This window comes from Chiroxiphia lanceolata, chromosome 1 (genome assembly GCF_009829145.1).
Source record: "Chiroxiphia lanceolata isolate bChiLan1 chromosome 1, bChiLan1.pri, whole genome shotgun sequence".
In the NCBI taxonomy this organism is placed as follows: domain Eukaryota; kingdom Metazoa; phylum Chordata; class Aves; order Passeriformes; family Pipridae; genus Chiroxiphia; species Chiroxiphia lanceolata.
The window spans coordinates 28,227,512-28,250,804 of record NC_045637.1 but is presented as its reverse complement, the minus strand read 5'-3'; the positions used below and the strand labels follow the sequence as shown (position 1 = coordinate 28,250,804).

At 38.4% G+C, this 23,293-nt stretch overlaps 1 protein-coding gene across 1 annotated transcript; it reads right to left on the bottom strand.

Moving 5' to 3' along the window:
• Positions 1 to 2: 2 nt before the first annotated feature.
• Positions 3 to 21,350, bottom strand: LOC116799971 (ATPase family AAA domain-containing protein 2-like). Its single transcript, XM_032713466.1, has 19 exons — positions 21,209 to 21,350; positions 19,074 to 19,122; positions 18,646 to 18,741; positions 17,533 to 17,611; positions 16,775 to 16,794; positions 16,620 to 16,720; positions 16,296 to 16,411; positions 14,887 to 15,061; positions 14,162 to 14,250; positions 13,677 to 13,836; positions 12,221 to 12,311; positions 11,455 to 11,769; positions 9,557 to 9,659; positions 8,042 to 8,225; positions 6,310 to 6,495; positions 5,074 to 5,209; positions 4,800 to 4,858; positions 2,483 to 2,611; positions 3 to 550 (listed from the first exon to the last, which is right to left on the bottom strand). The coding sequence occupies exons 1-19, from the start codon at positions 21,320 to 21,322 to the stop codon at positions 512 to 514; spliced, it is 2,241 nt and encodes a 746-aa protein (XP_032569357.1). The 5' UTR covers positions 21,323 to 21,350; the 3' UTR covers positions 3 to 511.
• Between the last annotated feature and the right edge of the window lie 1,943 nt (positions 21,351 to 23,293).

Here is a 23,293-nt window from a genome sequence, read left to right as displayed (position 1 = left end):
TCCACACACAGAGTCGAGATATTTGATTTATTTGCAGAAATAATCCACAAAGCCAGCATACTGAGTATTGCAACATTTCACTATTCTTAGCAAAGACACTAATGTTCATTGGCTCCAAATTCCATAGTCCTCTTATTAATTAGTCTTCTATTGGTTAAATGATTCTGTCACTTCACATGCCCACATGCTCAATCTTCTTTTGAGCTAGTGCCCTTCTTACTTCAGACGGTGTCTTCCTTTCTTGAGCCAGTGGGCACGGTCTCCTACTGTCAGAATTACCCTAACCTAGTTTGACAAGATAGCCTGGTTTTGTTCCTTATAATCTGGTGTTACCTTAGTCCTTTCGCCAAGTGTTGCCGGTTCTGTTATGTCTGGTTTCAGTTACGTGCTTAAAGTTTCTTTCTTCTTTTTTCTATACCTGCTACAATTACTGAGACATGATAAACACAACTTATCTATTTGGGAGCCATATATGAACATTAAAGTACGTCAAGTATGCTGAAGTCAAGTATCACAGCCAACTGAGGGCTGCAATTTCTTTCTTCATTTCCTAATAAAAAAAAGACAAATTAGGAGTCAGTTTGAATATAAGCTTGAGAACTCTGTTTACTTCTTCATCAAAGAATCAAGAATCTGTACATACATACAGTTGTTAGTAATATTTAGCCAATGTGCTACCATCCCAACATCTTTCTAGACCCATTAGCTTCCAACTCAGCACCCAAAATAGAGAGTAGGCTAGAGAGACTGCAGGGATCTGTATCAAGGGACAATGAATCTCTATCAACGGTACTTTGAACAATGAGAAAGAAGACAGTTCCTGAAGAGCCACAACTGAAAGCTGGAGCTGTTCTGTTCTGCACTCTGAATGGTATTTGAATACTTGTTAAAGTCTCTCTCTTCATACAGAAGAGATTGCTCCTAACTGACTTAGGCAGCCACTCTGAATAGGAGATATTTTTTGGTTTACGCTTAAGGTAAAAGAAATCAAACAAAGAAATCAGGTCCAGTCACAAAAGCTGACAAGCCCTGATATAACATAAACAAATCCCTTCCTGTTGCAAAACACATCAACATGCTAGATGAGAGAAGGGTGCATTTTTCAGGAATGGCCTCCCTGAATCCAAATAATTCTCAGTGCTTCACAGTCAGAACAGGCCATCCATTCTAACTCGTTATCGGACATTGAAGAAGAGATCAAGATGATCAGGGCTAAAAAAGAAGAGGCTGCCTCTTTTTTTTAAGGCAGAGTGAGAGGCATAAAGAATTTTATCTATTCTCAGGCACAAGCATCTGAAAGACAAATGGATTCCAGGATGCTGAAGACAGACTACCCAACCTGTCTAAATCAGCTCAATACTGAGAATGCCTTACTGGGGCCGTGGGTACCCATGAAAGCTTTCTGCCAAGTTCTGACAACTCAGAAATCCTCTCTTAGAGGAAGAAGTTAAAGAGTTGGACTCAGGGGCATCAAACCATCATAGGCAGAAAACTCCCCACATGTCAAATTAAAGATGCTTGAGCTGTGTGAGTTAAAGAGAAAGTATAGTGAGACTAGAGAAGAGTCTCAAATTCTTGTAATGCTTCATACTTAATTTGTTTTCAAGAATGGAATGACTACTACACAAGTGTTACCATGTGTGACTGCCTGCAAGGGGAGAAAGAGGAAGTGGCAGATTGAGAAAAGAACCCTCCTTTCTCAGCCTCCCATCCCTGAAAAGGTTCTGGAGAAGGCATAGTGGGGTCAACTGCTTTGAGAGTTGAGGGTGGCCCCATTGTCTTCAAGCCTATTCCTGCTGAAACTGCCAACAATATTAAGCTATTAGAGAGTGTCCAAAGGAGGGGAACGAAGATGGTGAAGGGCCCTGAGGGGAAGCCTTATGAGGAGCAGCTGAGCTCATTTGGTCTGTTTAGCCTGGAGGAGACTTAGAGGAGACCTCATCACACTCTACAACTTCCTCATGAGAGGGAGAGGAGGGGTAGACACTGCTCTCTTCTCTGTGGTAAGCAGTGCCAGAACCCAACGGAATGGCCTGAAGTTGTGTCAGGGAAGTTGTGTTAGGGTGGATAACAGAATAAGGTTCTTCATACAGAGGGTGATGGGGCACTGGAACAGGCTCCCCAAAGAAAGTGATCACAACACCAAGCCTGTCTGAGTTCAAGAGGTGTTTGGACAACACTATCAGGCACATGGTGTGACTTGGGGATGGTCCTGTGCAGGGCCAAGAGTTGAACTTGATGATCCCTGTGGGTCTCTTCCAACTCAGCATATTCTGTGAAATATGCCAAATACAACTATGGTTTTGCAATATAGATAAATGTCTTCCAGACTAAAATGAAAAAGTCTTGTAACACAGGCAACTAAGCAGTAAAGAGTAATGCTAAATAAGTGCTATGTTCACAGTGCACACATACATAGGCATAATAGACACACACACATAACAGGGTGTAACAGAAAGTGTTGCATAACAAAAAAACTTACCGTCACTAATTCAGTTTTGTCGGCATCATCTCGATGTTGGTAAATGCACAGGCTAAGGACAGAATATAATTTTACCATGTTCGATATACTGATGGTTTCAGTTGCCTCAACAATAGAATCCAACACTTGCTGAAGAAAAAAAGAGTGGAAATTACAGTTTCGAATAGCACAAGATATGTCCTACTTTCTTATATTGTTAAAGAAAAGTGGCACTTCAGAGAACTGATTAAATATCTGACAAGATTTAACTTGAGAAAATGGGTTAATTTTTCACACTTCAGAGAAAAGGAAGGCTTAAAGTTCAGACAATACCTTTTTCCTCATCATTCTATGATATCAACAATCATAATTGACAATTAACTGCCTCCAGAACAGCAGCAAACAACACAATCCAGTTTGTCATAGAGTAGCTGCCACAGGAAAGCCACGATTGCATTTCATTAGAAATGCCATACAGGGCCCTGGAAAATGTGTGTTTGGAAGCCAGGCTACAGATCTTCCAGATACAGCTGTGCTAGTCAGAAATGGAAGCATCCTTAGGTGCTCACCTTTACCCATTAGCTGAATGTGTACTGTGCCTAACATCAACTCAAGAGACTAGCAGAGAGACTCCCTGTAGCAAATTACCAATCTCTCACACAGTCCTTTCTGTCACCAAAGATGTGAATGTGATAATCTATGAGAAAGCAACACTAACATGCTAGCAGCAGCACTGCTGGGGCTGTACAGTAGCTGTGTGTTGTGTGAGATAAGACACACAAAAACCATGTAGCATGCTTTCAGCTGCTGCAGACACAAAAGGTAGAGCATGACAGAGGTGTGTGGCCAACATCGCATGTGATACTATTTCTAATTGCTGCCACATAGGTAACTGTATGCTCTTCTATTTCATCAAGTTCTACGCCTATTACTAAGCAAATAAACAAAAAAACCCACCAGCATCCAAAGCAACCAACCAAATAAATCATCAAAATCCCCACCCCATACAAGACCAAGAAGCTATATTTTGGAGGTTCATCCAGCTTCTTAACTGCAGGTGAGTTCCAAAGAACTTCTCTGGTACAAGCAGCAAGTTCCAGTGGCACCCATGTTAAGTAAACAAGTTTTTTAAAAAGACATATTTCATGATTGTAGCTCTCTCCTCACAGCTGAAAAATACATAAAGCTGAAACATCTGTAAGGGCTCTACCACATGATTTCCCCAGTGGGCAATAACATCAGAGCACATGCTGTTAGCAGCCTGAGTTTGGAAAAACATATGTGGCTTCTCTCCGTACACAGGCAGATACGAACAAGAAAACCACCTGAAATTTGTTTATTTAGGACACCAGCCTTAAAAAGATACTTTTACCTCTAAAAATTAAGTCACAGCTTAAAAATGTGACAGAAATTATGTGGACAAGCCTCTTCAGCAAAGGAGATTCCACTCTGGTCACATTTTCTTCATGCAGAAGAAACATCCAAATAATACTCCCTTTCTCAGGCAGGTAAACAGCAGCATCATCTGCTTTGACCAACCTCCAGTACTTCAATGTAGCAATTTCCCACATTTCTGTCACAGCAATATCCCCTGAAGATCAGGTTCTTCTTCTACCCTCTCCAATTCATGCAAATGAATCTCTTTTACCCCCTGCATCTAGGCCTAATTTTGACCCTTTCCCCAACTCTAACCTAGGATAACAATTTCTCTCCTATAGGGAACTGGAATAACTTATGACACTATAACTGTGAAAATGCAAAATTCTAACTCTGGATTTTGAAAGAATTTGGGAAAAGCAGATATTAATATTTTAACCAGGATGAGCTTTAAGTCAACCTGCTATCTTCAGGTTTAAAGCCATGACTGCTAAAAATCAAGGTCCTTTTCCATTTCCTAATAAATGAAAGCATGGAAACAGCAAAACAAAACAACATCCTCCTAATATATCGTAAAAACTGCTAAGACATTAATAACCAATAGCACAAGCAGGTTGTCAGTGGGCTATATTAAAATTTAACTTGCCCTTTTACATTAAAAATTAGGAAGAGAACCCTGTCTCCTAAAATATAATTCACCAAAAGCAAGAGCAGCAGTCTAGAACAGCTGTGGAAACAACAATTGCAGGTTGAATTATTTCACAAGCTGTATATCCCTCCCATAAATTGCTTGAAATTGCATTGGTTAGCAAACAACTTAATTTACAACTATACAGGTAACAAGAAAACTGACACTGTCCTGTGTCAGTATTAACAAAATTGAAATTAGACTTACTCCGAGCTCAGAGTCATCCACAAGCACTCCCTGTGCCTGAATTTTCATTGCTTTCCTGTCACATACTCGTGGTTGCTCATCCACCTGAGAACATCTCGCATGAGTCACACGGTGTACCTGTGAATCTGGAATGACACAGATCTCTTAAGTCAAGATTTCTCTTTATCTGGAATACAGTATCAGTGAAGGTACTGTATATACAGAGTACTGTATATAAAGTACCTCTCTGCAATAACAGAGAAACCACAGAAAAATAATTGATAGAAAATTATCACCAAAGCAAATGCTGTATTAGCTATTAACTTACAGTAGCAAAGTTTTATATGTAGAATATCCTCACCTGCATTGGTTTTTGATGCAGGAGGTTCAGCAGCTTGCTTCATGATCAAATCCTCAAAAAACCCTCTTCTTTCAGCACAGGTAGGCCGCGGGATTTTGAAAACTTCTTCACGATTATTATTAAACAATGCTTTTATCTAGAGCATGAGAGGAAAAGACATTTGAGACATAAGGCCACATAAATATTTTTTTTCTATTCCAAAAAGATGAGTACCGTTGTAAATCAAGCTGAATACTCATCTGGATAAGACAAGCTATGTAAAGTTAACTTTTTGGCCTTAAAAATCTAGATTTTCATAGCAGCACAAATTAAAACACCTTCTCTAAGGAACCCTCTAGAGTTTAAGCTTCATGAAAAAAATGTATGATAAGCCAATGAGAAAGGGGCAACGCTCATCACCCCTAAGGCTGCTTATTTTATATTTACCTACTTTGCTGTCATTTAACTTGAATTCTTATGGCAGCTACAGAGGCAAGGCTCAGCAGACAAGTGTCAACTTTTTGTTAAGGTGGAGGTTTGGTTTTTTTTAAATTTAGAAGGTATCTATTAGCATTGTAAAAACTTCCGTTACTGAGACAAAATAATCAGAGCAGTATAATCACATTTTGAACGCCTTCCTTTAATGCACACTCTCAGATGTCTAGAAAGCTCAGCACATCCTCTTAATGAATTTTTTTAAGGAACACAACTAAAAATTGATTTCCAAGTTACCTAAACAGAAGTTGGACCTTAACTTTTTAATTTGTCAACTTTTCATCTAGATGAAGAAAGAAATTGAATTTTTCATTAAATAATTTATGTTTGAAATTACATTCTACCAGTAACAGTGTGATCACCATCCTTTTTCTGTAAAAGTACCTTTCATGGTTTTGGTAAAAATGTTATCAAAAAACCCAATCTTTTTCCTAGCTACCTTTCAAGCACACTAAGGACACACTTAACCATCTTGAAGCCACTGAAATGATTGTCTGAAGTAAGTCTATACATCTGTCAGATAAGCATGAGTGAGAAGCAAAAAAAAGTTGGGTCAAAGTCAATCTCTTTACTCAGAAAACACTTTAGACAAATGCTTTCCATATCTCTTTGTCTAAGCCAATTTTAAGAGACTGGGTTCTGGTGCCTCAGTAATAACAGTATGAATTTGCTTAAGAGCAGCACAGTACTCCAATGTTTTCACAGAGTTATAAATTAACAAGAAACTGAGTAATAAAGGAAGAAAAGTATCGACAGAAATACCTCTTCTGGGAGATCTTCATGTTGCACATCAGATGTTGCAAGAAGCAAAACTGGAGCAAAGTATGGAATGTAATTCAGTAGTCCTGTAAAACCAGTTTTCAGTGTAGGTCCAACAGCCTCCCACCACAAAGGGATTTGTGGGATATAAATGATGCTTGGTGCTGTTCTTTGAGCTTCTCGTATCAACTGGTAAAATGAAAGCTTGGATAAGAAAACTACATCATGTAGAGCAGATAACTAAATAACTACATATCAGTTGAACTATCCTATGAAATAAGAATGCATAAACAAAGACATCAAGAGAAACCAATAAATGAACAACTCCTTAACAATAAGGTAAAATTTTCACTTTGACTAAAATATGGACGTTGCTACAGAGACAGAAACAGACCTAAATCTCTGCCTGATTTCAAAATTTCTTAGGTGTAAGAGTTCCTAAAGAGTCTCAGAATTCAACCAATGTGGTGGTGTGTCTGAAAAAACAAGACTAACCCTTCAGCTAGATGTCCTGGATAAATTGCTACACAACTGTAACTGCACCATTTTCAATTCAGAGTGGGCACATACTCAAGTCAGACCAGAGCACAGTCTGAAAAAACAAATATCTATGTGAAAAGATGAGGGCTGAGAAGATAAAAGAAGCCTGGTTACGATTCATAATTTCAAGCATATTTTACAAGAACTGACCAGTCCTTAGTCTGCCTGAAGAGATGAATCACTCACAGCCTCTCATTACCAAAGGATCCACCAGACCAGATCACGTGCCTTGGAAGATCACAAGCCACTGCTTAGAGATGGCACCTCAATCACAGAAGAGAACCTGAATGTACTGCATGAGGGAACTGGCAACAGTCCTTTTACATGGCAAATTTCTCTGGGCACCCTTTCAGATTAACAATATTCAGGGAGTTCCTGTCAAAAAATGGGAAGTGCACTTGGTGTATCCAGGCAGTGACTACACAGGGGAGTTATATGACCACAGATGCAACCATGACAAAAAAGGAATTGTTCCTCTATGTGACAAACAAGAATCACGTCATATAATGTGTTCTTCCTGACTTGTACAGAACTCAAATGCTACTACTAAAGGTTAAAATATTTGAATACAGTGATGCCAAACAATGAAATCAATTTCCTGCCTAAAGATAAAAAATTAAAACAGCACTAATAAGCTTATATTTAATTTTTTTTTAGTTAAGGAAAACACACCAGTTTACAAATTTAAGTGTTCCATGAATTTTAACACTTTTATTGCATGTACCACAGCAGTACAAGCTGTATATGTAAAAAACCAAACCCTTCTTTTCCCCAAAACGTTAGCTGCCTACAAATATAATAAAAAAGAAGGCTACAAAAAGTGCATGACACACCATCAGGATGATGCAGAACTATCTACAGGGAGCACAGAGACTTAAGAAACAACAAAAACAACTTTCTGGATCCCACCAAGACCAGCAGGATTTCTTGCCGCAAAGAGGGGTTTATTAGCAGTATCTCCCATCTTCCCAAGCTGCTAACAACATCCTCCCTGTTTCATTTCAAATGGAAAACATGGCTATGTATAAACATCCTTATTCAGTATAATTTCATCTACAAGAAAAGCAGATTTTCAGACAGAGATAAACATAACAGCACATTCAAATCAAGCCACCTCCATTAACAGTGAATTTTTCTCACTTCACTATATATATACAGCTCACAAATCCTATGAGATTAATGAGTAAAAAGATACCTGTGAACATGTTTCTTCCTGTGATGTGCTGCTAATAAACAAAGTCGGTAGGTCTAGTGTATAAGTTGGAAACTTTTCCAGGGCATGTATTACTGCACGTGCCAAATCAAAAGCTTGCCCAGATCCTGGCTCTTCAACTAATAAGAACCGTGGCCTGAAAGATGTTGGCTGGTAAGGAGGATTGCTACAACAATAAGAAGAAAACAAGTTTAAAAATGAGTGATGATGAGACACAAGTTTTTTCCCATACACTTTTTTTTCGTAAATACTCTCCATGTTCCACCATAAGCTGGTCTGTGATCAGGAAGCCTATCAAAGCCTATTTTCTCAGTAACTGGTACCATTCCTCAGGTAAGAAGTCCTGCCAGTCTCTAGCATGTCTGCTATTCCTTTGGCTGGGTTAAGTAACAGCTCATAAATCCCACAGAGGGACAATCTGACCAAATACAAACACAACAACTGGTCAGTAGCCTGATACAGGGCAGAATAAGAACTCTCTCAGCAGAAACCAGTCTGGGCCTCTTCACTGCCCATGCACAATCATTTTCAGCGTGCTTTGACTGTAAGTAACTGTGAGATCTCTACAGCTGTCAAGTTTAGCTAAATTTTGCCATAGATCCTGGAGGCAGTTGGAAGGAGCAAAACAACATTTCTAAGAAAAAAAATTGATGTCGGCACTGAAACAGGCTAGTTGTATCTGAAGAAGTACATGTTTGGATTGGTTAAATTACAGCACTACACTAAATATAACATTTATGTTTATTTTATTCATGCATCTTTGACTTGTGTATTAATTTCCTAGTAATCTAGCCTTGTGAGCAAGAAACACACTTGTGAAGAGGTTTTTGGGTATTTCCACCACGATACTGTTATACCTTTACTTGTGGAAATCAAAGATCCTAGAGACCTAACCAGATTCAGCAGGTCACATTTTCTGGACAGCACAGCAATAGAAAGGGAGAAAAATAACTGACAGTAATCTATTTTTTCACCTGTTGGCTTATGTGACTTTCACAATTAAAACATCGAAAGAATAACAAAAACTCAGTAGGGTAAAGGCAAAAAATGCAGATGTCATTTAAATTTTTCTCACAGTGTTTTAACAAACCATTTCTCAATTTTGTTTCTGATACATAATTTGCTACTGGTTCAACAATCTTGGAAGGTAGAAGGGCAAAAGATCGCTACACAAGTCCATAGGGTTTTTTTAAGCTAAAAGGACAGACTGCACATTTTGGGGGTCTAGAGTCTTTCAAGGAATACTATGGATTAAATCAACATGTTCTTCTAATCTGTGGAGCACTTCAATTTAGGGAAAGAGGTTTGGACCATTCGGTTTGATGGGTTAGGGCACTGTACTCAGAACCTTAGTACCCACTTGGATCTTCACTCTTCTTGCAAATAGATTACCCCCACACATCTAGCATCCCTCACACCAGAACAGTTTACTGATCCCGCCATCTCAAAATTGTAACCATAAAGGGGACATTTGTGCATGCTAAAGGAGACATGTACCTGCTAAAAGTGTGGAATTCTGCCTTTTTGCTATCAGAAATTTTATGAGTTGGCATCTTTCCAGAGACTGATGGTGATTCTTCATTGTCAATCACATCATTTCCTAAAATAGCATTTAAAGACAGGAGAAGTTTATTAACTTTCCTGGATAGTTCATATCTCACTCTTGCATTAATACACCTTTGAAATCAGTGCTGGAAACCACTTCTCTTGTATTTTGTCATTTGGATGCCATTTTCTGAAGATTTCATTCTACCACAGATCAAAGGAGATTGCATAAGTCTATACAAAACTGTCCTATGTTCTGTGATTTGCATCAAGTATTATCCCTCTGTTGATAAAACCTTGGGAGATTTTTTCCTTAGAATAAAGATAATCAGGAACAACTTCTGTAGTTCTTAGACACCAGAAAAACTCTTCTCCCTTCACTTAAGCATTTATTTACTACATTAGTAATAATTATTGACTACATCAGTGAATGAGGTCAATGACATCAGATGTCATTTATCTGGATTTCTGTAAAGCTTTTGACATGATTCCACACAACCTTCTTCTCTCTATATTGGAGACAGATGGATTTAATGAGTGGACTGTTAGATGGATAAAAAAGTGGTTGGATGTTCCCATCCAGAGGGTAGTGGTCAATGGCTCAGAGTCTCGATGGACATCAGTGACAAGTGGTGTCCCTCAGGGGTCCGTACTGGGACTAGCGCTTTTTAGTATCTTCATAATTAACATAGATGAAGGGATCAAGTGCAGCCTCAGTAAATTTGCAGATGACACCAAGCTGAGTGGTGCTGTTGACACATCTGAAGGATGGGATGCCATCCAGGTGGACCTGGACAAGATTTAGAAGTGAGCCCATGAGAACCTCATGAGGTTTAATAAGACCAAGTGCAAGGTGCTGCACTTAGGTTGGGGAGATCTCAGGTGTTGATACAGGCTGGGGGATGAATTGATCATGAGCAGCCCTGCCAAGAACTTGGGGGTGCTGGTGGATGAGAGGCTGGACGTCAGCCAGCAATGTGTGTTTGCAGCCCAGAAAGCCAAATGTGTTCTGGGCTGCATCAAAAGCAGCACAGCCAGCAGATCAAGGGAGGTGATTGTGCCCCTCTACTTTTCTCAGGTGAGACCCCACCTGGAGTACTGCATTGAACTCTTGGCTCCCCAGCACAGGAAGGACATTGACCTGTTGAAGCAAGTCCAGAGGAGGGCCAGCAAGATGATTAGAGGGATGAAGTACCTCTCCTGGGAGGAAAGGCTGGGAGAATTGGGTTTGTTAAGCATGGAAAAGGCTGAAGAGTGACCTAGTTTTGGTTTTTCAGTACCTGAAGAGAGCCTACAAGAAAGATGGAGAGAGACTTCTCACAAGAGCATGTAATGGCAGCACAAGGGGAATGGCTTCAAACTGAAAGATTTAGATTAGATATTAGGAAAAATTCTTTACTGTAAGGGTGGAGAGGCACTGGAACAGGTTGCCCAAAATGGATCTCATCTCTGTAAGTGTTCAAGGCCAAACTGAATGAAGCTCTGAGTAACCTGGCCTAAAAGGTGTCCCTGCCCATGGCAGAGGGGTTGGAACTAGGTAATATTTAAGGTCCCTTCCAACACAGACCATTCTACGATCTATGATTCTGTGATTCTATGATTTGGAAAGAGGTGCCTCATACATGAAACCTTAGATCCATCTCTGAAATGGTAAATGTGTTGTTAGCTATTGTCAGAAACGGGGGGCTCCAGTGGAGAATGCATAGTTGTCTACAGCATATTTCTAGTCACTCACAGCTCCCTTCCTGCACTGTGCACATGCAAAGTATAAAATTGCACTGTCATTATGGCTGATAGGTTTGTGTGTGTGCCTTGGCAGAATTTTAAACAAGTAGATGTTATTGTTATACCTTGGTCCTTCTTCAGTGCAAGTTCTGCATGGGGAAATGCTCTCTGCAAGGCTTGTAAAATTCTTTCCAGAGTGTTTTCTAACAGCGGCTTTGAAATAGGTGGTAGTGGTATTGCTTGTCCAGGTGAAGCCCCAGCTCTCTGTGAAGCTGGAACAATCTTCTGCATGGCCATGGCAAAATCCTTTGCTGTTACTTTAATCGAAGTGGCATCTATCTTCAGTCTCTTGTCACTTGCATGTATCTGAGGATAACAGCGGCGCAAAGCACAGAGGCTAGCTTCAACACACAAGGCGTTAATATCAGCACCACAATATCCTAGTAAACAAAACAAGAATCAAATATTATGTCTATATATACATATAGGTTAAAAACTGTCTGTGTGGCCAGGCCAAGTGTGTTGGTGAATGATGCTACATCCAGTTGCCAGACAGTCACTAGTGGTGTTCCCCAATGCTCAGTATCGAGGCCAGTACTTTTTAATATCTTTACTGATGATCTGGATGAGAGGATTGAATGCACACTCAGTAAGAACATGGACAACACTACATTGGGTAGGAGTGTTGATCTGCTGGAGGGCAGAAAGTCTCTGCAGACAGATTTGAACAGACTGGGTCAATGGGCTGAGGCAAATTGTATGAGGTTCAATAAGGCAAAGTGCTGGGTCCTGTACTTTGATCACAACAACCCCATGCAGCCCTACAGGCTGGGAGAAGAGAGGCTGGAAAGCTGCCCAGGGGAAAAGGACCAGCACTGTTTTCAAACTCACCAACACATTTCTCAGCCAGCTCTTCAAGTAAGTTGTCTGATGGCTTCAGGGTCCAGTCTCGTGTGTGAATTTTGAAAATCTCTTGTCTCGCCTGGTAATAAAATGGTTGCATTTTAGTTTGCCCTAAGTTTTCTCTTGAAAAAAACAACCACAACACAGAACCCCCAAACCTTCAGACTAATACAAAAACTTTTCTTATCTGCTTCTCTACCTATTTTAAAGGTCAGTTATTAATGCTCTCATTGCTTCTTCAAGCAGGAAATTTAATAATTCTCAAACTGTTATATTAAACTCTTGCTGGGGGATGCAGTGAGTTAAAAGGCATGTACATCTTCCATAAAAAGTCGGTTTTCACAAGCGTGAGACCTAATAAAGAAAAAAATATACTAAAAGCTCTATCTGCAAATGGAAATTTTGCATCAAAGAAAATTCTCTCAAATTTAGCAAAATTTCATGGTGATGATTTCATTAGTTCACTAAATTTGCTTTTCTGCTACTTCATTCAAGGAAAACAGTCCTAGCACTCCATTTCAAATTGCTAATTACTACCAAGAACAAAAAGTATGACTGAAACCACTGTCACTCATCCAGAAAACATCAAGCATTGCCTATCCTCATCTCTCTTCTTAGCAAGACTTTCATTGAAGTATTTCCTGATACACCGATTAATTACGGTAGATTTCTAATATTCTTCCACAGTAGACAATTCTGTATAAGATCTGTTTCATAGTACCTCATCTTTTGTTCCTGAGGGTAGATAAAAACTGGACACAAATGTTTGTGCTAATGCACTACTTAGTGCACTTCTACTAGCTCTCAGTCTAATATGCCTTTTATCCTTTTCCCAAAAAGTGCTAAGAAATATTAGTGATAGCCAGAGAAAAACTACAAAAACATGGTCTCCCTCCCACCCCATCCCCACCACAATACTTTTTGGTTGCTATAAAATTAATTTCTACATTGTTTAGCTATTGCCATTGAACTAGAAGCTCCCCAAGCCCTGCATCTCTGCAATGTGCTTCACATCTTAGTCCAAGTCCCTGTTAATAAGTACCAGTAAGAACGTCAGATCCAACATACTTAATTCGCTCCAGCATCAGCCTTGATCAAAGTTTTTGCTACCAAAAAGGAATTCTTGTGTGCACACCATTTCTTTCACTTAAAGATGCTACAGCAGCACTTTAATTCATACATTCATTCTTTCTTAAACATTTTGATGACTAGCAGCATGCTGTTTTCTTTGCTGGTCCCAGTGAAACCAAAACTACTTGTTGAAATAACATTATTCCTATGTATTCAGTACCAAGTCTGCCCTCCACAGTGCAATGCAATCTCTCCAGACAGCCCTCTCTTGTCCAGGCTGTACTCTACTGATGGAGACTTGCACTGCTTCACGATGTTGCCTTGTTACAGGGGTGTGGAGTTTGACACATAAGCACTGAGTCGAAGTCCTGACCTGTTTGTTTGGTAAGGTGAAATGGAATTCTCGTTCAAAGCGTCCGGGTCTTCGTAAAGCAGGATCTATAGAATCCAGTCTGTTGGTGGCTCCAATAACCACAACCTCTCCTCTGCTGGCTAAGCCATCCATAAGTGTCAGAAGTGTCCCCACAACAGAGCTAACAGAAATACATAATTTTTATTCACCAGTTTAGTAAATTTTCTTCAGTTCCACATAACTTTCTTAATTGATCCCTCCAAAAGGACAACCCATTATTGATGAGATGGTGATCAGGAAAATACTTGTTTTAAGACATAACACAGAACTTGTGTTGATATCAATCTTAGCAAATTGTTTTTGCTTGTTGTTGTTTAAAAATCATCTGAAATTCAGTAGCACTAGTTTTCAGGATAAATGAATCTGTCACATCAAGTTAAATTGGTTGCGGTCTTCCTTTCACAAAGATCAAGCAGCTTTCTATGCAGACACAAAACATGTCCTACCTATGAACTTGGTCTTGTTTACTGGACCGTGTGGGAGCAAGAGCATCGATCTCATCAAAGAAAATAATTGAAGGTCGCATCTGGTAGGCCTGCAGTGAAAACGCAGGAATATTGACATCAGGAAAACAACACTATTTGAAAGAGAAAATGCATGAAAAAAATTGTGATTGGAAAGGCACTGGAACTAGATTTTTCAGATTAGCATCAGGGCTCCCTACTAATTGAGCTAATTGAGTAAAGTGGCATGAGTAACAGAAGACAGCAGCCTATGTCAACCCAGGAAATGAATCATACCAGTAGTTTTTACAGCTATTTGGCAACCACCAAGAACAGATACAGGACTTAATTCAGTTACAGGTTCTGGAAGCAACCTTCCATTACCAATTTAAATGAACATGCTTTCAGCCTGCATCTTTTTCCCTCTGATCTAAAGCAACCATCTCTTGCTTCTTAAAACCTTTTCTGTGACTGTTTGGGTTGTGAATTATGGTGGGGGTTTTTTTGAGGGTGGTGATGGTAGTGATTTTCTTACTTGCTTTATCATCTTTCCCAATATATCTCAAGATTTCAAGCCCCTAAAAACCCCACTGAAAAAGGAAACACTGACAATCCCAGCGGACCTTCAGTGGAAGGAGCTGAGAAAAACATGAAAAAGAATGAGTTCTACTCAACCACAGAAAATTAATTACAACTTGAAAGGAATATATGGCACGTTTCAACTTTACCTGCTGAAATACTAAACGAAGCTGTCGTTCAGATTCTCCTATCCATTTACTCATACAGTCGGCAGCACTTCTCATAAAAAAGGTTACTTTCCTGTCACCTCTGCTACATTCATTAGCAAGTGCACGAGCAACCAGTGTCTTTCCAGTCCCTGGTGGACCATAGAACAGACAGCCTCTGCAATTTGAAAAAAAAAAAAAATTTTAAAAAAAAATCACATAAGAAAAAACCATCATGGAAAAGTACCTATTACAACCACCATTCCTAAAACACACTGCTCTCCTAAACTAAACACTTAATGGATAAGAGAGCAGTAACAGCTGAAGTGTATGAAAAAAGTCAAAAGTCAATTCCTACCCAATTCTACAAGGCAGCAAACAAAATTAATAAGAGGATAATGCAGACATACAAAACCTTGAGAAAAGACAGTAAGTAGCATTCCAGAAGGACACTTCCAAGATTTCTGACAAACCAGCAGAGGTGGTTACAGCACAGTGCAGCCAAACAAGAACAAACTTCTAACACAAAATCTGAGACTGGGCTAACTTAGGAATCTCCAGTTCATTTTTCCGTGATATACTGCATATTCATTTTTGTTTTCACAAAAGGCAAGATTTGAGAATAAAGCGTTTACTTCTGACTTAAAAAGCATTAGGTTACTGGATTTGGTCTCCCTTTGCTGGTGATACAGGAAGAGGAGAAGGTATTCCGTATTTCTGCATTCCCATCAACTAGAAAAGCCAGTGCACTGCTGATTCAAAAAGAATTTCAACAAATAAAGAAGCAAAACACAGATTTTCTTTTCAATGTTTGTAATACTTTTAAAGTTGCTGAAAGTAAAGAATTTAAAGTCCTATTTCAGTATACCATGACTGAATTCTGCTGATCAAGAATATATAAAGTTAACAAGTCTCTAATAACTTCATTTTGTAACACAGAACTCACTTAGCTGTGTAAGAAGTGGACATATTCTTATTTTAGCCCAAGCACAACAAACACTGCAAGGTCCTAGTTGCAAGTCCTATCAATTGTAAAACTGATACTTGAGCACTTGAAAAAAAAAGAGTTGGTGGGAGAGAGAACGGGACTTCCAAAAAACAAACTACAGTTGACTACCAGTAGAAAATTCTATTCTACTTACAAACTAATCAAGTCCACTTGTGCGTAGGACTCTAAAGAAAAAATCTCCAACCCCACCTTTCAAAGGCAAGACACTTTTAAAGAATAGTCTCGTCACATAGTAAATCTCTGAACCTACATATATGCTGCATTCTATCGTTTTTTTTAAAAATTACTTTTTACTAGTGCTAAAAATCCCCATCAGCACTGCTGAAAATTTTGAGGCATGGAAACGTTGATTCTCCTGAAAATAGATCAATTCTAACTTACAGTTTTAAATGGTGCCTGTTACCTGGGAGGTTTAATTTTCAGTTTCTCAAAGGTGTCAGCATAAAGCAACGGCAAAATGATCATCTCTTTTAAATCTGAAATGTGGTGAGAATGACCACCCACGCCATCAAATTGTACCTAAAGATGAAGCCAACAGAACACATTTTATATGTCAAAGACAGTTGTAATCTTTCCTATCAGAAATTAGATGTCAGCACCAAGGAAACGTTCATGGCAATTTTCAAATCGCCTGAGAGAAAACTGTAAACCAAGGAAGTTTCCGTTACTGGAAACTTTCATAAATACTGCAAAGGTCTCACCGACACAGTGAAGTAAAAATACTTACCGAACTATCTATTTGCATTCTCTCAACACCAGCCAGACTTGTTCCAACGTTCATTTGATTTTCATGTGAAGTTCTGTGAACTTCATTTAAGTTGTCTTTCCAAGTCACTTCGACTTTCATGCGATCCTTGCGAACTTCTTTCAAGTCGTCTTTCCGAGAGTTGACCGAAAGAGATCTAATTTGAATTAAGGAGTAAGAAAAAGGTGCTTTCTAAATTACAACGCAGATAAAAGATTCTTTATTTTCTAATCATAGCAAGTGAATGTTTATGAGCATAAACTATCTAAACTATCTATCATTCCAACTGTTTTGCATTTAATGGCCATGAATAAAAAAAGGAAAACGGTCACTCCAGACATTATTTTTAACAACTCTTAGTACTTACAAATATTACTATTGCAATTTATAATTTTGAATTTCATTTAGCATTTTTCTTGTTTAAGGATAGTTTCATACAGAAACATGAATTGATTCCAAAGAGAAACCAGAATCTTTATTTGAGTGATTAAAAAAAAAAAGTCATTGAAACTTCCATACAGGCTCTCCCTCTAATTAAATTATCTTCAGTTTTAAGAAAATAATTTGCACACCTAAAGATTAAGTAGTCTAAGATTTTCAGAGGAACATTAGGGCTTCCATTCCAGAACAAATTAATGTCAGTTACTCAATCTCAGCCACAACTCTCACCAACACCTTATCAGTGACCATAAATACTTCATTTTCAAATAAAATCTGATGGCTAGTAAAAAGGATGGCCTCCTCCTCAGTGTTTGTTTTCTTTATAATTTCAGACTATCAAGGCAATAATCTGTAATTATATTAATCTCTAATTATCACTAGTCTGAAAACCCTTGAAAGCATTGTTCAGTCATGTGACTGACAGCACTTGAGAAAGAACTAACCATACACCAACCTTTTAGTTCTTTTACATGAATCTCTCTCTCTGACAGGTGAAGTACGGTTGGAAAAATTTATCTTATGTTTTCCTAGATCTGTTGAAAGCAAAGAGTTTAGAATAGTGTTACAAACAAGTTTGAGAGGAAGCAGGATAGTCAAAGAGGCAAAAAACGGGATGTGTTTTTTGAACTTAGAGATGTGTCCCCCATCTCTAAGTTCAGGGGAAGTTTCAAGGAGGGGAAGATTGGGTGGTTTGATCAAAGTGAAAAAAGGCACATCTGATTTTTAAGGAGAACTGAAAAACACAAGAGTAAGATTATCAAGTTTCTTTAATTACTATTCTTTAAAGGATACATAAGTAATTTTTTTACTGAAAAACAACAAGGATGCCAAAAGGATGCAAAAAAAAATTGAATGTGCACAGGATGCATACATTTAATAAAATTTACTGGCAGAATGAATGTAAGAAATGTAAAGAAAAGCTGTGTGCATGTATTTTCACTGAAAAAAAAAAAATCTCACTTCCATGCAAGAAATTAGGTCCCAAGAGAAACTGTGCCTGTAACATACTGCATTGGGTCCAGCTGGGTGAAGTTAATTTTCCCCATAGCAGCCCTCACAGTGCTATGATTTTCATTGGTAGCTGGAAAGGTGTTGAGAACACACCAGTGTTTTGGCTGCTGCTGAGCAGTCCTCCCACAGCATCAGCACTGTCTGTCCAACATTCTGGCCCTTCATCAATAGGCTGGGCGTGGGCAAGATCTTGGGAGGGGACACAGCTAGGTCAGCTGACCCAAATTAGCCAAAGGGGTATTCCATATCATATGGCATCAGCTCAGATATAAAACATAAGAAAAGGAAGAGGAAGGTAGGGCATTCCTTATGTACAATGTTTGTCTTCCAGAGCAACTGCTACGCATGCTGAAGCCCTGCCTCCCGGGAAGTGGCCAGACATTGCTTGCTGATGGGATGTAGAAAATAAAATCTTTTTTTCCTCTTTGCTTGTGCACATTTGCTTTAGTAAACTGCCTTATCTCAACCTACAAGTTCTCTTCCATCTTATTTTCTCTCCCCTTCCAGCTGAGAAGTGGCATCCACCTTAATGACAATCCAGTGCACCCACACCTACTTTCCAATGGAGCTTGATAGCGCTCAACAGCTTTCCTCTGTCGAATGGAGCGTCGTTGACCATCACCTTCTTTTGCTTCATGTCCTGATGAAACCACTGCACGTCAACATAATGTTAAACTGTGTAAGTACTGCTGCAAATGATAATATATTCAAAACACACTACATGAAATGCATTTCCACCTGTCCACAACCTTTTACCTTGTAAGCGTTTTGGAAAAACCTGGATTTTTTTTTTCTCTGAATACCTCTTCTGAGTTTTCTACAGTACAGCCCTAGAGCCCATGGCTTGTAATGTCAATAGCAACATAGATTTTTCTAATAGATGAAAAATAACCAGTAGTTCAGCCCATCTCAATTGTTTAAGACAAGGCTTTTGGATAGAATATAGTCAAGAAAATTTAAAATAGAACTAGCCTACAACGATACCTGGATTGTCAGCTTTTTCTGTGTTATTTCTTCCCATATTGAGGCTTTCCTAATTAAAAGAAACAAGAAAGATCAGTCACAAATATGCAAAAAACCTGTGGGCGTATTTGGTGCTTTTATAGTAATATTACCAAGGCACTCTATATAGACAAAAGATGAAATGAAGACATGAGAGGAGAAAATAGGAACATCATTCTGGCACCAAGATTAATAACAAGTATTACTGCTCTAAAATATGGTTTAATAAATGTGATAGTTACATCTAGCCAGATACAAAATAGAGTGTATCAATTAATACCAGGTAAATAATCCAAGAGTTTAGTAGAACCTGGGACAAAGCAATTCCTAGCAGACAAAAGAAAATCATCCTGGGATTTGGGAGAGTATATACAAAGTACTATAGGCAATTCTGGTTTCATAAGAAAAAACAAAAGCAAAACCCACCCAAAACAAAAACTAAACCACGAAAGAATTCAGATCTAAAAAACACAAACAAGCAAACAAACAAAAACACAAAAAACCCCAAAAACAAACAAACAAAAAAAACCCTATCAAAGAAGGTTATGAAGACATTTAAAAAGTAAAGCACCTGTGATTTGAAAGGGCAGTGAACTAACTTAATTTAATAGAGCAAAACTAAGATAGAGGGAATATGGTTGCTGTCTATCATTTTAATATGAGTTCCACTTGGGACAAAGGACCACTTGGGCTCACAGGCAAGACTGGCACAAGACAAAACACAGACAAATCAGGTATCAGTAAATTCAGTTTTTAGTAAGATTTGAAGTGAAAACCCAGGCCCTGAAACTGTTGTTTGCAAGCAGAGTCCATTCAAAAGTCATAAGGCAATTCAGAAAGCATAGTGGAAGATGTATTGCAGCATATCAGTGAATATCTTCTGAAGAAGATATTTCCCCCACCCTTAGAGTGTAGCTGTGGCATGACTGTAAGAATTATAAATTATAATTGGAGAGCAAAAATAGCTTTCTAGACTACACTATGCTTTGTTCAGCTAAATTAAATTTTCAACTAAATAATTTCTCTGTGTGAAATACCCTGCTCATGTTCTCTCTGTCATCCATTTTTGGTGATGCTGCTTCTGCAGTACTAAGATACAAAGTGGACAGGTAAGAGCAATGACAGGCAAGTACAAAAAAATCCCATTGAAACTAACAAACATAATCAGTGCAACATTTCAATATAGTGTGCACAAAATAAGAGTCACTGACCCTTAGCCAAGTTTTTCAACCTTACTTAAAAATTAGGTCAAATGTTGACCTTTTTATAGTGAGATTTAAGAACAAGTGTTTGAGCATTTAAAAACACACACTGTTTTCAGGTTTATTTTTCCCTCTTGCTAAACACAATAAAAAAAATCTCATGTAGCAGTTAAAAAATGAGTTCTGAAGATCATAGGAAGAAACCAGAAAGAAATTATGGAAGTTTTTCATAGCACTTGTCTGCATGATTGCATTAAGTCATTTTTAGTTCACAGGCTTCTTTAAACAACAGGTTTCTTATTCTTCTCTTAACTGGAAATAAGGTCTCATGCTGATTTTCTATGACTACATATGCTAGAAAAAGCATCTCACTGCTGTTACACTTTGCAAACATTTCAGAAAACAATGTCAATTTGGGCTTCATAAAGAGAATTAAATCATGGAGACAAAGACAAAAACACTAGGGCTGCTTCACTTTGACTGTATCCAGCTTTCCCCTGTATCTTAACTTGACTAGGCATTAGAAAATTATTTGTAAGCATGAGAGAAAAGTTAATTAAACATGAAGGCATTTCAAGGACAAGTTAAATCTACTGAAAGTCACAACATAAAGATTGGTTTTGTTCACAAGAAGCAGCCCACACATAAAAGATGCTCCCATATGAAGATCTCTCTGCAACTGGCAACCCCAAAATGAAGATACTAGTGGCCAACTAAAGCTTTGGCTGTGCCCAAATTCTTTACAGGTGAAGCACCTGCCAAATCCACCTTTTGGCACACACTTTGACATGGAAGTCTTAAACAGCCACAAGCACCTGTTTCAAAAAAAATCCTCATGTTCAGGAGCTTGGCTGTGAAGTGCAAAGGCTCTCACCTTACATAAATCAATACATTAATAATGATTACAGGACATACCCATGCAGGCAGAATGACAGGAAGGGATACTGTGTTACCAACTGCAATGGAGTGTTTACAGAGATTCCACGAGGTTGCTTGGCAACACCCCCTCACCAAAGTTCCAGGCTCCATCACATCCAATCCTGGTGGGACTCTACTGTGGAGGGCACCTGCAGCCCAGCACTTCATAATCACAGAATCATGGAATGATTTGGGTTGGAACAGACCTTTAAACATCATCTGATTCCAACCCCCCTGCCATGGGCAGGGACACCTTTCACTAGCCCAGGTTGCTCAAACGCCTATTCAACCTGGCCTTAAACTCTTGTAGGGGTGGGGTATCCACAACTTCTCCAGGCAACCTGTTCCAGTGCCTCACCACCCTTACAATAAAGACCTGTTGTATATATGGTGGCACACAGGGAGGTCTCAGCCTAACCACTGTGAATACACTTAGGTCTTGCTGCCAGAAACAACAATACCTTTTTCTGTTGTCAAAAGAAGTATAAAGTCCCTAGCCAATATGATGTACATAAGCTTGCTAATAAGGTTCATTTTAGTAGCTTTGCAAGATGATGAAAAATCCTACTCTCTTCAAAGTTTGACTAACAAAACGGATTGATTTGTAGTGGTGTAACTACTTTGTCTAAGTCTGTAACTTTGGTGGACCTCCAAATCCCATTTTCTTCATCCTTTAATCAACCTATATTACAGAAAATATAATGTGAAGCTGGCCTGATAGGATTATTTTCCAAAACACAAATGAACTGGCGTTAATTCTGCTACTCGCTTTTAATTCTTTTTTAATTCAGTTTCATATTATCTGTTCCATTATTTTTCCAAGGATTTATGGGACACTGACAGGTCTATAATTTCTTGGGTCATTTCTTTTATTCTTTTTAAATATTGGCATGTTACCTTTCTTTTGCACTTCTGAAATTTCCCCCGTGTACCAAGAGCTACTGAAAATCAACATTAATAGTCAAACTCTTTAACAATGCCTTTAAACCTGTAGGGTACAGGTTATCCAACTTCCTAATTTAAAAAATGTTTCATTTCCTGTTCCAAAGCAGAATAAAAACAGCTTCAAAGTTCCTGAAGCACATATATAGCTCTTACCCCTCCAAATCAAGCCAGTAAGAACTGGGAATGCCCAGGATCCCCCAGCACTTGGAATAAGACACAGAGGGCAATGACAAGAATAATTTCTAACTGTGATCCAGAAGAGGTCACAAGCAAATACTCTTTGACCTCTAAGTTGTTAAAACACAATTGTTTCCATTTTAGTAGATGTGGAAACTAAGATGTGGAGAACCTTAGCAACACCCACAGTGCATATATCAAATGTGAGAGTAGAAGTCAGAAGGTCTGAGCTCCTCCAGGCCTAGCAGCTATAGGCAGCTTCTCATATACCCTCCCCTGTGTAACCCAGAGGTTCCAATCAAAAATCACCACATCAAAGCACAAGCAATATGTGAAATTTTTCATTATTAGTTGATTATCTTTTTATTGGAATCACAGTTAACATTAACTGTGAGAAGGGAAGTAAATCAATTCATTGCTGGGGTTTTTTTGTTTCTTCTGTACAATTGCTGGGTTTTGCCTCAGAGTGAATTTTTTTTTTTTTGGTAAAGCAGTTCAGCACACATGAACTTAGCATGATGTATAACTACACGTAATTTTCAAAATAAGACTGATTATCATTTGATATTTATGTTATCTTTTTAAGGAGATAACAAAAAAACCCCAGGTGATGCAGACATAAATACAAATATTTTGTTAGAAACCTATAAAAACAGCTGGGGAGGTTACATGTCGAAATGGGCCAGTATAGTATTGGAAAAAATTATCCACATTTTATCTCTATTTAGCAAATATATACATATTCTATCTTTATTTGTTTTAAGGTTGAACTTCTGAAGCATGCAATAGTCTAATACTAAAACAGTCACACGTCCATGTAGCATTTTCTTAGACATATTCAAGTAGGAAAGCAAGGGAGATCAACTAGTGTCACTGAAAGAAGCCGTAATATTAAAATATTGAATTGCTCTTGGCCAGAGTAGCTAATACGAGTTATAAATTTGAATTTTGTTCCTTTAT